The sequence below is a fragment of the Pelmatolapia mariae genome, linkage group LG16_19 (assembly GCF_036321145.2).
Source record: "Pelmatolapia mariae isolate MD_Pm_ZW linkage group LG16_19, Pm_UMD_F_2, whole genome shotgun sequence".
In the NCBI taxonomy this organism is placed as follows: Eukaryota; Metazoa; Chordata; class Actinopteri; order Cichliformes; family Cichlidae; genus Pelmatolapia; species Pelmatolapia mariae.
The window spans coordinates 19,605,575-19,622,464 of NC_086241.1; the positions used below are offsets into that span (position 1 = coordinate 19,605,575).

Sequence of the window (16,890 nt, forward strand, 5' to 3'; positions counted from 1 at the left end):
CAGGCTGCAGACTGAAGGGTGGCGTCCCCACCAGATGTCAATAGATGAACCGATCGCAGGCACCAGGAATCTCCCCACAACCAAGAAGCTAATCTTCGGTGCCTTCTCAGTCTCAAATGGACACCGGCTCTGGTTCCCCTTTTCCTTTTTTTTAGATTGAATCCAACTGGTATGTACAGTAGCGTGCAGTCAGGTGAGGAACACACAAAAGGAGGAGGAAAAGTTTTCCTGTAACTGTCCCAGCTGTCAAAGTAGCTCTCCATTGAATCTTTAATGTTCAACAGCGTGCCCTGATCATAAATTCTAGCAGGAGAAACAAAGTCTAGACACAAAAAAGTAAAAATAATATTGCAAGCAACAACAGCCGCCAGTGAAAAACTATACCAGTGAGCTGCACAAGCGGCGAAGCCGAACTTGTAGCTGTCTGCAATGTTGCCTTCTGGTACTGCAATCCCCTCAGTTCTGACTACCTTCCTTCTCTACATTACCATTCAACTACACTTCTCCAATCTGAAAGACATTCCGATTGTCCTTATTGTAGATCCTGATGGTGTGGTTCATACTGACTTTTCCTATGGGCTTGAAGTTGGCTTCTAGTGTTGTGCACCACATCCCCCATTGAGTTCCTGATGAAGGCTTTTAGGATCCTGTTGATCTTGTACAGTTCTAGGCATTCCAGGATCCAGGTGTGGGGCATGAAGTCATGGGCCTTCTTGTAATCAATCCAGGTAGCGCAAAGGTTGGTTGGTCAGTCTGGCCTTGCAGTCTCGGGCAACTGTTATGTCTACCAGTAGCTGGTGTTTTGCTCCTCTGGCATTCCTGCCATTTCATTTCTTTCTTTCAATAGTGCTTTTTTAAACAAACAAAAAAAAAGACTTATTTTGATCCATTCACTCTTAACTATTGAGAAGTATCTAGTAAGCACCCCCCCCCCCCCCCCCCCCCCCCCCCGCTTCACACCCAGCATAACTGCAGCCAATTTCTGTACAAAATGGGTTTAGTTAAACTATTTGGTAGCAGACACTAGTAAAGTAATCCAGTGACTTCAAATGTGTCTGACACAACATGTGTTTGCAATTTTGAAAAAAGTTAGATCACTGATAGCAAAGATTAAAAACAAAATAAACAAAAAAAAGCTATTACCAAATTTTCAAATTGACGTCCAGCTTTTGTTCAAAATAGTGTAAAGATGAATGTAGACTCATAAGTGACTGATGCTAAAATATCTTAAAATGACTTTTTCTTCTTTACCTGTATTGCACTGGAAAATGTGACTGTAACTTGCCTTCACTTAAGAAAGTATTAATATTCATTCTCTCAAAAAAATGAAGTAACCTCAAGTGAATAAACTTGAATTTATTTTTAAAAGTGCAGTAGAATGATTACAAGATTTTAAAGAGGGATTCATTTATATATCGTTCATAACTTCTTTTTTATTTGTTTGTTTCTTTGTACTAATGGATGCTTCTTGTTTTGTCCTGGATTATGGCTTTCTCACTCACTAATCTGTGTCCTATAGCTCTCCCTTGCCTCTATGTTTCAGTGTGCTGAACATTGGATGGAATGATTGCGCTGTGAGGAGTTTGTGTTTTGACATCAGTGGCCAGGATGTTCAAGCTAATATTTGATGTATTTGATGACCTGACCAGTAAAACTTGTTTTAATGTTTACAGTTGGCCACATCCTGTTTTGCATCTCTGAAGATATATAAGTCAAGGACTTCTGAACAGAGAAGCAGAGCACAAAAGTGCAAAGATGAAGTCATTTGCAGTCCTCATTCTGGCAATCGGCAGCTGTCTTTGTGATTCTCAAATTAAAAGCGATTGTGACAAAATTTGTGATGTCTGCTCTTTCACTCGTATAACTCAAGACCTGGGAGCTGTGGGAGAGAAAGTCACAAACATTGCGGATAAAATAACACTTCTAGAGATCAAGCTTCAAAAAACTGAAAAAGAAGTCATGGATCTGCAGAAACGTATTGGAGGTAACACAAGTCAACTTGGTTTGATTAACTGTAAGATTGAAATTTAATTTTGTCCTGGAAATTCTTATTAAATTTGTTGCTTTCAGGCATTCCTCAGGTAGCCTTTTCTGTAGCCCTCCTTGATTCTGGCTTTGGAAATACTGGCCCTTTTGACAGTCCTACTCCACTGCGGTACAAGAACATTTTCTCCAACATAGGCAGTGGCTACAATCCTTCAACAGGTAGTATCTCTGTAACAGAGAAAGTGTTGCATGGAGAAAGAGAAAGTCATGAAAACCTGTGAAATCTAACCAGTTTTAATTTTTTGACAGGGATTTTCACAGCAATGACCAAAGGAATGTACTTCTTTCGATTCTCAATGTTTAACAACCTCAACTCTGTTCCCAACTCCGTTGTAAGTCTCATGAAGAATGGTAAAAGACTGACATCCGTCTGGGATACCAGTGGAAGTGATGCCAATGACATGGGTAGCAATGCTGTGGTCATCCCTCTCGACGTGGGAGACAATGTGTATGTGGAGCTCCAGGCGAACAGGATTGTCTATGACGACAGCATGAACTACAATACTTTTAGTGGTTTTTTTCTGTTTACACTGTAATGTAAACAACATGGTTATATGCTTGCATGACTTCTTATGCATGGTAAGATAAATATATGCATTTTCTCGGCTTTTTTCCAAAGGAGTTCAAAGTTTTATTATTATTATTATTTGTAAATAACCCTAAATGCCTTTATTTAGTTCCTTGCACCTTATTTTGACACTCATCGTTGTTTTCTACTACTAACTTCCTGTTTCTTATTATTCTTCTTCTTCTTCTTATTATTATTATTATCATTATTATTACGATTCCTTATTTTGTTTATTGAGTAGTGGAGAGTTCAGATACCAGTGGTTGATGTCACAGTGGCCCATCAACATACAGTCTATGGAGGTTACACACAAAAATAAAACCTGTGAAAATAAAAAAGAAAGAAAGAAGTAATTCAGTACATTACCAACAGCTCTAAAAACTGCCAGTATCTAAACCTTAAACTATACCTTTTTAAATACTTTATTTGAAATAAAAATGAACAGAAAAGGCAATGAGATTGGTTATAAAATAAGAAAAAAAATTAAAATGGCAGAAGGATATCAAAGAACACAGGCTGATGAGCGATACAGTATACAGGCAGTGATTTTAAGCAATTCGGTGAGATTTATGTTGTTAGTTTGTCTTTTTTCTTTTTTTTAAAGAAACTCCCCCTTTATTCAGATGTTGGGCATTGGGGAAAACATTCTGAAAGACAAATCACATGAGATGCTTAACACTCCTTATCTAAATGTATGATCAGCTTCAACGTTAACACGAGGCTGCTGAAGGCACCACTTCCTTATTGGACGTTATTTAGATGTTGCTCTAGGATCTTTTATGAGCTCCTGGATAAGTCATCAGAGCCATCAAAGTTCACAGAAACTCATTAATAGATAAATCCTCATCCATACCTGTAGGCTGTAAACTATTCAAACAAAATATCAGAATGCTTCTTTTTTTTTTTTTTGATAAAATTAATATTGCCACTTCTTTGACTAGGTTTAATGGCTTTAATGCCTATAAAAAATAAAGGTGAATTATTTCATTAAAATGTCTTGCAACAGGACTGGTTAAATCATTTCTCTTAATCGAACTTCTATGTTCATTAATTCATTTTTTAGAGGCCAGGATGTTTCTCTTATATGTTTCTTTTGCATGGGCACTGTGTCATCTAGATTACATTTTCAGTTTTGCAAGTCATAAAACCCTTTATGTCAATGAGCTTGCCACTAATAGGGTGTTTAAATCATTTTAAATTTTTTGTGTATTGACAGTTTATGCAAGACCCACATTTGAAATTATCTTGTAGGTTATGACTTATCAAGGTTATTTCTGGAGTTTTAGGGTCCTGGAAAGCTTTGTCAAGCATATCTCTAATGTTTTTACCTCTCTAATCATTGGTGGTTCTTTAAAATTCCTTGGTAAGTTTGGATCACTTTGAAGGATATGCCAATGTTTTAAAATTATTTCTTTAATGTTCCTGATGTTTGGTGTAAAGGTTGTCCAAAAGACAAGATTTAATTTAAGTTTTGGTTCTACCAGTCTGAGAAATAACCTCAACATCTGGTTTGGGATTTATGAGGAAGATTGTGTGCGAGAATATTTTGTTTTTGGTATTTAATTTTCTTTTAGATTGTACCTATTTATTAGATAAGATTGAAATGGATGAATTAAAAACTAGAAACAGTTTCGGTGATTTGCATTGTAAAATGTCTGAATGGTTTTTATGAAATAAACTAATTTTGTCTGAATGGTTTTGTCTACTATCTGTCTAGCTTAAGTGTTTATATTTTAATGGTTGAAGAGGGTTACAAATTAAATTTATCAGAAGAATGCAAAATTCAATTCAATTGTTTTACTTTTTATCAACACAATGGCCTCAATGCAATTTATATGAAAAAGTAAAGACCCTACAATAATACTGAGAAAATTATCTATGGGTAGCTATCTAAGTCAAAGTTTTTTGTTTTTTTTGAAGAAAGCGCCATCTCTTGGTGACACTCTGCAAATGAATGAAAGGGGCATGTTTATAGTGGAAAGTAAATATGCTCCAAGGGAAGGAGGTCAGACCCACACCTGACATGACACATACACTACGAAAAACATAACCCCTTTGGATGAGGTAGTAATAAAGATAAAATGTAAAAAAAACATAAGTAAAAATAAATGTGAAGCAAGATCTAATGTGCTCTTATTAATTATAGTCTTCTACAAAAAAGGTAACGCAATATTGATATTTATTATTTAAATGGTCTTCTTAATTCTTGATAAAGTAAATAAACCAACTAGAACAAAATGCAAATATTTACATATTAGTGTGTACAGAAATATGGAGAGAGAGATAAAGAAGGGTGGAAGTGGAAAAGTTCTTGTAGTATCTTGTTTATATACTTTATTGTAATTATTTGTTAAAATAAAATATGTAATTAAGTCTAGACCCATTTCTGCCTAAATGAAGTAACTATTATCTGATTGGAACTGCATTACCCACCAGCCCTTAGCTGATAGCTAAGGATGCAGATGCCATAGTGAAGTAAATGAATTGCGCATCCTTCATTTGTTAGGACTGCTATGCTTCACATCAATGTTAGTTTGGTTATATTATGATCAAAATACCACTATTTTGTCACTGTCTTGTATATTTATCGTTGCTGCTTTTAGTTACATATTACCTGACTTAGTAATTAGTTTTTACCTGATATTAATAACTTATGAATATGATTTGAATCTCTCTTTTTTTCGGGGGGGGGGGGGGGGGGGGTGTTAATAGTTTCTTTCAATCTTTAATGTGGATTTTTGCATTGCATTGTGTGTGTGTGTTAAGCAGAGTCATTACTGGGCCATATTTCTGGCATTCAGAGGCTAATAAAAGTCTGAGCACTGACCAACTGCCTGAGTATAAACACGTACAGTACATTCCATCTGTTGGAGTGTCATCTTGTGGCACATTTTGGAATTGTTTAAAATATATTTTTGCATCCTTGTACAGCACAAATAAGATGATGCAATTCATTAGTGTGAATGTACTGTGGGTGTTTGAAGTCAGTTCAGTTTATGTATTCTGTATTTGCATTTTTTGCATTGTTTCCAGAAACTACAGCAGACCTAATCATGCATCCTCACATTGCATATAAACCAAACAGCATCCCAACCAACATAAAGTGTATTACTGCCACCTAGTCCTCTAGAGTAGTGATACAACACTGCACCAAGTGATGGAACATCATAAAGATTTCATAAAGACTAAAGTACTTTTTGATTTTTTAAAATATGTTTCAACACTAAATTGTATCCAGAATTCATCCAAAAACATCCAAAGTGCTGTTGTGCCACCACTGTTAACACTTTCCATCGAAACTTACTTCTTGCATACCCTAGCTACAGAAGGCTGGGGTGTGCAAGGTCCTCTGTGTCCACCTCACTATATAAATTCCGTTACGGTTTCCCTCTCTCAACATTTTTCTCACTACACTGCCTCAAACTAATTTGGGTGTACTGTAGTTCCATTATTATTACAGTTATTCTGACATCCTTTGCAGTTCAGTTATTTTTAACTTTGGTATTGCAAAATGAAATTCCTACATGACATGTTTCAGTATCTTTAGAGCCATCGGTTTTTGTCCAGATATTCTTGGTATAGGTTATCTATATAGTCCATGGAGAAATCTTTGCTACTGTTCCCATGTCAGGTAGCACATCTGTTATCTGCTACTATGTGTTAATATTACTGGTACAACTTATAACAATAGAAACAAATTAGCAATGAGGAGGTGGTAGGATCAACTCCACCTCCAGACCTACGGTAGCCTAGATAGGATGCCAGTATTACCGGCTACATTTGATGGTGATTTTGAATAAAAAGTCAGCTGTAATATTAACAATAAAAAAAACAGGTCATGCATTTAAAGAAAAATGACAGATGCAAAGTTGTGAAACCTTTCAGTAGCTTATACACCTGTTTAAATGCTATTATTTCATCATAGAGAAGAGGTGAACCTTGTATCATGGAGCTGATTTGTACAAAAGAGATCATCTTGATGGTAACCCCCCCCCCCCAAAAAAAAAAAAAAAAAATTCCAAATCTTCAGAATTTATCTGTAGATATAGAAACTGATGGCTGTGAAAGCACAAGTTTCGTCGAGAGCTGTTGACTGGAAGTTTAATGTTAATGGAACCTGAGTTTGTCAAAAAACTGTTACAGCAGCCATGTATGTGAAACTCCTTCTGATCAGGACACGGAATCTGATGAGTCAAAGAACGCAATGAATATATTGTCATAGTATTATCAGATAGTAAACTACAATCTAGAGATTCAGTAGTGATGCTCTTACAATAACTTTTTTTTCCCTTTGGTACATGTCCCAAGTCCTTAGAAAGAAAAACAGAAAATAATAGTAATAATAATAATGATAATTTTTTATTATCATTATCGCTGTCGATAAAAACATCAAGTTCACCAGGGAAGACACAAAGGATAACAAAGGATAACTGTTTGCCTTTCCTGGACTGCGCCCCCCCCCCCCCCCCCCCCCCCCGTCCCCTTCTGGCTACCTCTGCCTCAATTTTATCTCACAACTTAGACATTCACATTACTCACACTCTCATTACACATACATATAGGATCTTGGGGGTGGGCAGGCTACACGGAATCCAAATTACCATCAGGGTGTACACCTCACCCCTGGCGTCGTTGCCCACCTCTCAATTTTAAATACACGTAGACATTGAGGGCTAGCAGGAGGGGCTATGCGCTTACCTGCTGCTCTCTGGCAGGTAGCTCCATGCCCTCCTGGGTTTTACAGTTTTTTCTGAATGCTTAAACCCAAACTGTGATTCTTATAGCACAATTTCTAAAACTATTAATACTTATAGCAAAACCACTCACTGAGTTTGCAAAACTAAAAGCACAAACACTGCTTTGCACTCAGTTTGCCATTTTGTAACACACACTTTGCAAACCTGTAGCTACAATCCACTGCAGAGGCTGGTCTGAGAGTGCAGCCAAATCTGCAACGCTCTACAGTGGCATCTATTGTTAGAGTTTTCTGGCAAACCAACAGGTAACTTGTATTCTGCAAGGGCATTTGCACATTTCAGAAGTAAATAAGCTTTTGTGTAATTGTTGTTGCATTTCTGCTTAGGACTCAACGGTTACCTCACACAGGAGGGAGAGGACGGATGTTCACTGATGTGCAGGAAACTGCCATTGCTGATATGGTCATCAGAAGCAATGGGATAAAACTCACTGAAATTAGACACAGAGTCTTGGCAGACAACGTTACTTTCGCAAATATTCACAGTGTAAGCATAACAACAATTTCTAGAGTTCTGAAAAAAACATCAGGTCAGGATGAAACAGTTGTACACTGTGCCTTTTGAGAGGAACTCTGAACATGTCAAGCAACTCAGGAACCAGTATGTCCAGGTAAGATCACAATAAAATACAGATCAGTTTTTGAACAAAACCAAACACACACAAAGGCAATTTTTACAAATTTACTACTGTAAGAGCTTATGTTGCCTTGTGGATTTATGTTAGAGACTCATGGAGATTGAAGGCAGGCAAACACACCACATTTTCATCTTTGTGGATGAGGCAGGTTTCAACTTGGCCAAAGCACGGCGACGAGGGAGGAATGTGATTGGGAAGAGAGCCACAGTGAATGTCCCGGGCCAGAGGGGTGCCAACATCACAATGTGCGCAGCAATATCCACTGATGGACTGCTGTTACACAGACCACTAATTGGGCCATACAACACTGAACGGCTCCTTGCGTTCCTGCATGATCTCTATGGAAGGGTTGTGCTAGGTGAGGAAAGGGATGCGGAGAGAAGGAATCAGCCAACATTTATAATTGTATGGGACAATGTGGCATTTCATCACTCCTGTGCAGTCACCGAGTGGTTTGCAGCCCATCCCAGAATGGAGTCTCTTTTCCTCCCACCTTACTCTCCATTCCTCAACCCCATAGAGGAATTCTTTTCCTCATGGCGGTGGAAGGTTCACGACCATCATCCACATGATCAAATGTCCCTCCTGGATGCAATGAATGCTGGATGCCTGGAGATATCAGCAGAAGATTGCCAGGGATGGATCAGGCATGCCAGAAGATTCTTTCCTAGGTGTATTGCCCTAGATGACATAAGATGTGATGTGGATGAGAACCTGTGGCCAAATGGAGAAGACCGAGTAGATTTGCATTACTATTGTATGTGTATCAGTGGATGGTGTGTATACAAATTCTTGTATTTTGGGATTACTTAGTGCAAAAAAATAAAAATACATAAACAAATATTAACGAATTCTGCATGATGTCTGATTCATTCCAGTAACATATATTGAAATTATAAATGGAGATGTGTCCTTGTTTTACACAAGAAAACACTGTGTAATGCTACATGTTGTTAGTGTTTTTTAGGTCATTGTTTTGTGGGTGACAAAGTGTGTTTGTCGGCTGTCAACCTTTGCTAGTGTTCTGGAAGAATGAGTTTATTTGAGACCTGAATAAAGTGTTTTGGTAGTTGTAGTGCATTTTGAATGTGAAATGAACTGCTTTGCCAAGCTGAAGGTCAGTTAGGAGAATTGTGTGAAGAGTTTTGCAAAAGTGACCTAAGTATTGAGAAATGTGTCCTAGCGTCTGTAAAAAACTGTAATTGATGGCTTGTGTTAACTGTTGGATACGAAAATACCATTTTTACAAAGGTGTGGAGAGTTAAGCAAGGGTTATTCGCATTTACAAGAAAACTACAATGTTTTGCTGATTGGGTGAAGGGTTTTCTTAATTGTGTGTAGAGTTTTGCAAAAATAGCCAATAGTTACAAAAAATGTGCTTAAGCCATCAGAAAAAACTGTAAATGCACCTTAGAACACATATACATCAACACTACATATGAGTGGGTGGAGGGAGGTTTGGAGTCTTCTCACACCCCTGTTCTCTGCGGCCTGCTGGAGCGGGGGGGCTAGGAGTAGGAGTTGGCCATCCGACTGGGGTCTGGAATGTGGGGCCTCCCTGCTGCTGTGGAGTCGGGTGGGTCTGCTTCTCCCCACTGCAGGGAAAAGGGTAACACCACCTAGGTTTGGGTGCAGTTTCCCCCTCCAGGGGCAAGGGTACCTAGACCCGGTTCTTAGAGTACGCTTGGGGAGTGTGATTGTGTGTACAGTGTCTCTTTATGTCTGTCTCCACGTTGGTTGAGTGTGGAGTAATTGCTTATGAGAGCATGAGGGTGGGAATGGATGTTTGTATCTGTGTGTGCCTGTATGTCTGTGTCTATATGTCAGGTTGGGTATCAGACGCCACCTCTCTGGGGACATCTCAGGCCCTCCAAGGTATGAAGGCCTATCTCCCCCCCACCACTTCCCCTGCCGGTGGCGGACGCCCTCAGACATCGGTGCGTTGGTGGTTCTTTGTGTCCAGGGATGGGCGCCCAGGTACACACCAGCTCACTCCTTGGCAGCTGCTTATCGGGGCCTGGAGCCTGGAGCCACTTCGGAGGTGGGGTGCCCTCGGCCTCTCGGCCTGTTGCTCGGTCACTCTGGCACAGCTGGCTGCCGGCGGAGCTCACGGGCACGTCACTGCAACCCCACCTGGCTCCTGCTCCGCTGAGTGACCCCCTCATCTGGGACTCTCCTCAGCTCTTTCTGGGACAGTGGCGCGGCTGCCCCTCCGTTGGTCTTCCTTGGTCTCTTGTGTTCTGGGGGCCTCTGGATCAGGGCTCTAGAGTGCGACCATTTTGGTCGCAAATGCGACCAAATTTTTCCGTGGTGCGACTAAAGAAAAACATTTGGTCGCACCGGTGCGACCAACTGTTACCAACACTTGGTCGCACCTGTTTGGGTAACAAAAAAAAAATCTCTGCAACTCCGTGTGGTCAACAACAGACACACATTATGCCCCTATCGTGGACTAAACCAATCAGAGATAGTCAGGGGCGGGACCTCTCTGATTGGCCGTGGTCCAGTGGAAAGTGCAGGTAGAAGAGGGAGGTGAGTAGCTTTAATAAGGCGATATCAATTCATTAACGGATTCCACACAAAGACGTAAACACAGAGCGACCCGACGCATCAGAATCAGCTTTGTCTTTCTCGGCTTTCTCACCGGACGGCCCGCAGACGGACACGCTGTCGGAGCTTAGCGATTCTGATGCGTCGGGTCGCTCTGTGTTTACGTCTTTTTGCGCTGATTCTGAGCTGCAGGTTTTGTCTCTCCAACCAAAATTCGCCGAGCCAGCAGCAAAAGAAGCAGCAAACTACGCTTCACATTTGATCAATGTCGTCATGAATTCCCTCTGACTTTTGCTGTTTTGCTCCCACCACGATAAAAATTACACTTCCTACACAGCTCCCTGTGTGTACTTCAAGAACAGTTTCCCGTCTCAAATCTGTTTTCTGGATTATTCATTCGCTTATTACCCACCAGTCTACCGTTGTTTACAGCGCTGTCTTTTTCTTTTTTCATGTAAATGACGTCCGACAAGAAAGCCTAATTTCTGCTGTTCAATACTGAAGAAATTTAAACTTCTTAAAATTATGCAAAATTGCAGAATATTGCAGAATATTTTTAAGGTTATCTGTTATAAAAAGCCAGACCAGGAAAATCTCCTTCATGTTTTTCTGTGTTTTATTGTCAGTTACTTTGACACAAAGGCATCTACTGTGATGTTCACAATTCTGATGAAGTCTCACAAGTGTCAGTACTGATAAATGATCAGAATTATAATATTTCTGACTGTCTGAGGCTAAATTGAATCGAATCAGGACTTTGAGAACCGGAATCGAATGGATTATAGAAATCAGTGATGATACCCAGCCCTAGTGAGCAGCCTAGGCCCGACAGAAGTGGATGTAGCTGTGGGTAATAAGAAAAGATGAAAAGAACTATTGATAACTTTTGTGTTAAGTTAAGGCCTGATCTGTCTGAAATTCATAGCCAGCTCTGACACAGTGCCATCAATCTTTGAATGCTGAAAAAGCAGCAGTGTATCCAGAAAACACACTTCATGCTGCAATAAATGCACTGCCCAAGTGTCCCCTCTCCCCACTGCCTTTCAGCAGCAGGCAGCAGCAAACAGGTCGTCAGGCCAAGATGATGATTAAGTTTAACATTTTCTACAATATTGACAAAGCACTTTAAGCACAAGATTGTTAGTTAATAATTTAGAAGTGAATATTGTCTGTATGGACTTCCCCCCAAAGAAGGTGCACATGTAAAACTGCGGTGTTAAGCGAAGCGGTTGAAAAATCTGAGTGCGCCTAACTTTTGTGCCGGTACGCCTAACTTTTGTGCCGGTACGCCTAAATTTTTTAAGTTAGGCGTACCGGTGCGCCCATGTCAAAAAGTTAGTCTAGAGCCCTGCTCTGGATGTCTGGAGTTTTGATCTCCTCCATACCTGCTTCATGCCCTGGAGGACGGGACTGTGGCCCCCCACACCCTCTAGCAGATCATTACATGAAGGAACCTTTTAAAAAAACAAGCGCGCTCATGCTCACAGGCGTACACACGGGTGCTCACACACACAAACTACACCCTTTTTGGCTCCTACCTCAAAGCACACTGTGCGCTGTCGATCTTACGTGCTGCACAATAATGTTTAATATTTAGTATTTACTGTCATATTCCCATATATCATTGTGATGTTGTTTATTATGTTGCTCTCGTTTTCTTCTGCTTGTTTTCTTTTTTCTTTCTCAACAGGTGATCCAGGTGATCGATATATGTATTTTTTGTCTGCTTATTTTGTTGGTTTTTGTTTTTTGCCCATTTTCCCCGTCCCTCTTCTCAGTTGTTTTTCTTTCCCTCTTTCTTTCTCCCCTTCCTTTCCCCCAATCAAGTCTGTCCCAGATTCAGCAAATGAAAATAAAATAAATAATAAAAGGTGAATCAAATGGACCATTAAATACATATAATATACATATGCTGGGATGGTCAATTTGGTACAGTAAATCCGTTGGGCATCTTTCTTCACCTTTAGACAACAATTCTGATGGCAAAGGAGCCAAACGGGACAGGTTAAAAAAAAAAAAGAGAGAATGGCAACCTCAACATCGAAGTTTACCGGAAGCCCACACACACGGACCAGTACCTCCTCTTTGACTCCCATCACCCTCTGGAACACAAACTTGGAGTAATTAGCACTAGAAGTCCCAGGCTTTTCTAACCCTCTGTCAGCCAAGTGGAAGCTAACTTGGCTAGTCTGTTAGCATCAATTCATATGTAAATTGGGTCGTTACCTGAGAATTGTGGAGGGGAGTGGGGGTGTGTGAATGATTGCGGATTTCTAACTGCAAACTGCCTCTTTGTTTGTGTGTGGGGAGGGGGAACTGCTAAAAGCTGTGAACTTCATTTTGTGTTCGTCTTGATGCATTCTCAATCATCCAGGAAAATAAATCTCCAAAAGATTTATTGATAAAAACAGTACAAAAAAACCAAAAAAAATTTCTACAAAAACAACCATTTGTACACATATTTACAGATAATAATAAAAAGTGAGTGAGTACATTTCAATCACTCACAATCCTGGCACTGCCATGGTATCTGTAGTCTGCATTTACCACATGTGTATCTGTAGCAGTGAACACATCGCACAGTGGCATGATTGTTCTTGCATTTGTGTTTGACCTGACACGTGGCTCTTTTTCCAGGGCTAGGTGTGTAGGGTTGTGTCCGAAGCAACTGTTCTTTTCTTGCCTTCTTCCCAGCCATATGAGAGTTAGCCAACTCTCTTGCAAACTCCACCAGGAAGTCCGCCCGTCTTTCCTGCGTCCCGGTGCATGCTTGATACAGCACATGTGCATTCAGTGCTGCCATGTCAATCATGTTATAGGACCGTGTACTCCCGCACCATCTGGTCCATCACATCCACGCCACACTTTGTGGTGTTGTAAAGGGCGACAGTGTTTGGCTTCCTTTTGGTGGTGTTATCAGTCTGAACCACGCTGTGCATGCTGCTAAGAATATAGACTGTCTTCTTCCGTTTGGCTGCATACGCCGTCAGCGTGGCAGCAGAGGTTGAAAACACCTAAGAAATAAGATAAATTGTTATTTCCATAGCACTTTTACACACAATGAAACACATAAACATAGAACCACAAAAGACCTGCAGCCTACCTGAGTGGTGAATTCATTGCGATTTGTGTATCTAGCGGATTGAGGAATTTCCCGGCGAATCTTGCTGACTGTGCCGAGGATGGTGGTTTTCCGTCTAAGAAGTTTTTGCGCAAGTGAAAGTGATGTGAAGAAATTGTCCGTGGTAACATTTCTGCCCTTGTCTAGGAATGGTTCCATCAGCCTCATCACCCAAACTTGTCAGGTTTACTTGCAATATACTGCAGGAAACAGCACCGAGTCTTTGATCTTGATCTTGATCAAAGATCTTGATCTTGCGGGGGGTTACTAGGGTTCCATCACTACGTGACTGCTGGTCAGCAAACCTGGGAAACCCACAGATCATTGGAACTATGCCGCGTAACCGCTTCCAAGACATCATGCAACACCTACGCTTTGATGACAGGTCCACCCGCAGTGATCGAGCAAAGACTGATAAGTTCGCTGCAGTTTCCAGTGTGTGGGGATCATTTGTCACCAACTGCATCACGTGCTACAACCCTGGTCTACATATCACCGTTGATGAACAGCTCTTCCCATCAAAGACTCGGTGCTGTTTCCTGCAGTATATTGCAAGTAAACCTGACAAGTTTGGGATCAAGTTTTGGGTGGCCTGCGACCTAAAATCCAAGTACATTTGCAATGTCCTCCTATATCTTGGCAAGGACCCCAATCGTCCCAGTGGGGAGAGACTGTCTGAAAATGTAGTTATGAGGCTGATGGAACCATTCCTAGACAAGGGCAGAAATGTTACCACGGACAATTTCTTCACATCGCTTTCACTTGCGCAAAAACTTCTTAGACGGCAAACCACCATCCTCGGCACAGTCAGCAAGATTCGCCGGGAAATTCCTCAATCCGCTAGATACACAAATCGCAATGAATTCACCAGTCAGGTAGGCTGCAGGTCTTTTGTGGTTCTATGTTTATGTGTTTCATTGTGTGTAAAAGTGCTATGGAAATAACAATTTATCTTATTTCTTAGGTATTTTCAACCACTGCTGCCACGCTGACGGCGTATGCGGCCAAACGGAAGAAGACAGTCTATATTCTTAGCAGCATGCACAGCGTGGTTCAGACTGATAACACCACCAAAAGGAAGCCAAACACTGTCGCCCTTTACAACACCACAAAGTGTGGCGTGGATGTGATGGACCAGATGGTGCGGGAGTACACGGTCCGCAGAGGAACACGGCGCTGGCCAGTTGCCGTGTTCTATAACATGATTGACATGGCAGCACTGAATGCACATGTGCTGTATCAAGCATGCAACGGGACGCAGGAAAGACGGGTGGACTTTCTGGTGGAGCTTGCAAGAGAGTTGGCTAACTCTCATATGGCTGGGAAGAAGGCAAGAAAAGAACAGTTGCTTCGGACACAACCCTCCACACCTAGCCCTGGAAAAAGAGCCACGTGTCAGGTCAAACACAAATGCAAGAACAATCATGCCACTGAACGATGTGTTCACTGCTACAGATACACATGTGGTAAATGCAGACTACAGATACCATAGCAGTGCCAGGATTGTGAGTGATTGCTGAAAATGTTGAAATGTACTCACTCACTTTTTATTGTTATTTGTAAATATGTGTACAAATGGTTGTTTTTTTATTTTTGTTTTTTTGTACTGTTTTATCAATAAATCTCAGCAACAAAGGAAATACACCCATGTGTGTTGATTTCTCCCTAAGGCAAACTGAAACACAAGTTTCCTTGTGGCTCAGGAAACTAACCACTCCAAGTGGTTCAGCATGGCCCCACCTTATTTACATAACAAAAGCAGCTGTTCACAGGTGATTAAGGATATTAGCTAAAAGCCTACCAGCCATTTGGCTCGACGGTGGGTTTTATAGGTAGAAAAGCCAAATGGCTCTTCTCTGGGACTTCTAGTGTTAGGACCCTACACCACCGGGCAGAACATGTTCCCTTTAAGCCTGAGGGAAAAAAGAAGGAACACACACATGTAAAGGAAGCACTCAAAACATGCGGTTATCCTAACTGGGCGTTCATAAAGTCAGCAAAGAGGCACAGAAAAGAAGATCAGACACCAGCGAGGGAGGATAAGAAAGACAGACGCAACAACGTTGTCATCCCCTATGTAGCCGGTGTATCAGAAAAACTCAGGAGAGTTTTCTCCAAGCACGACATCCCAGTGCATTTCAGAGCCAGCAACACACTCAGACAGAAACTTGTTCACCCGAAAGACAAAACTCCAAAACACAGACTTAACAACGTGGTGTATGCTGTACAGTGCAGCGAGGAATGCCCAGACCTCTACACTGGAGAGACCAAACAGCCACTTCACAAGCGCATGGCACAACATAGAAGAGCCACCTCCACGGGACAAGACTCAGCAGTCCATCTACATCTTAAGGATAAAGGTCACTCTTTCGAGGATGCCAATGTTCACATTTTGGACAGAGAGGACAGATGGTTTGAAAGAGGAGTGAAAGAGGCCATCTATGTCCACTGTGAGTGACCATCTTTGAACAGAGGCGGTGGTTTACGACACCAACTGTCTGCCATCTATAATCCAGTTTTGAGTTCCCTCCCCAGACGCCTTAACGCCCACTCACATCCTGGGCCATCTGACCTCAGGAATTCACATGACAAGGTGGGGCCAGGTTTCACAATGAGCTCACCCGAAACCCTGGCTGATTAGGTCCCACACCCGCTTTCACACCTTGGCTCATGTGATTAGAGGATCACCAGGGGGTCCTTTGTCCCTCTTTGGGGGGATACTCCCACTGGGTTTAAATCTGGGACTCTCGGCCATTTGACCTTAGAACTGAAGAAGCTTCTCGGATGAGAGGTGAAACGTCTTCAAGCAACCTTAAGAAGTCCAGACGCTTTTCTCCTTTGACAATGATAATTTTTTTACACATAATGTCATGGTCACACACAACGGTCCAATGAGGTTTAAAAGAAATTAGTAACACTCTTTTCTCAGTGCAAGAATTACAGAGCAAACTCTGGAAGGTTTTTATTATTTCATGTGTAAACCAGTAGTGATGAACCGCTTGAAGCTGATGCTCTGGCGCGTGTGCCACGCCCCACGGCTCATGTATAAAACAGCTGTGCAGACGTGACACCGGCGATCGTTTGATCTCCACTTGAGTTGTGTGTGTGATTATCTTGAGAGTGCTATGTGTGTGTTGCGTCGGTCTCCCTCAGTTGGTCTCCCGTGGCCTGATTTCCCTCTCTCATCTCGCTAGCCTCTGTTCAGCCGCGA

The 16,890-nt window shown here is 41.4% G+C and overlaps 1 protein-coding gene across 1 annotated transcript; it reads left to right on the forward strand.

The window, feature by feature from the left end:
* The first annotated feature begins 1,755 nt into the window (after positions 1-1,755).
* On the forward strand, positions 1,756-2,582 carry LOC134644753 (complement C1q-like protein 2). The gene is made up of 3 exons (XM_063497794.1): positions 1,756-1,984; positions 2,071-2,205; positions 2,296-2,582. The coding sequence occupies exons 1-3, from the start codon at positions 1,756-1,758 to the stop codon at positions 2,580-2,582; spliced, it is 651 nt and encodes a 216-aa protein (XP_063353864.1).
* The last annotated feature ends 14,308 nt before the right edge of the window (positions 2,583-16,890 follow it).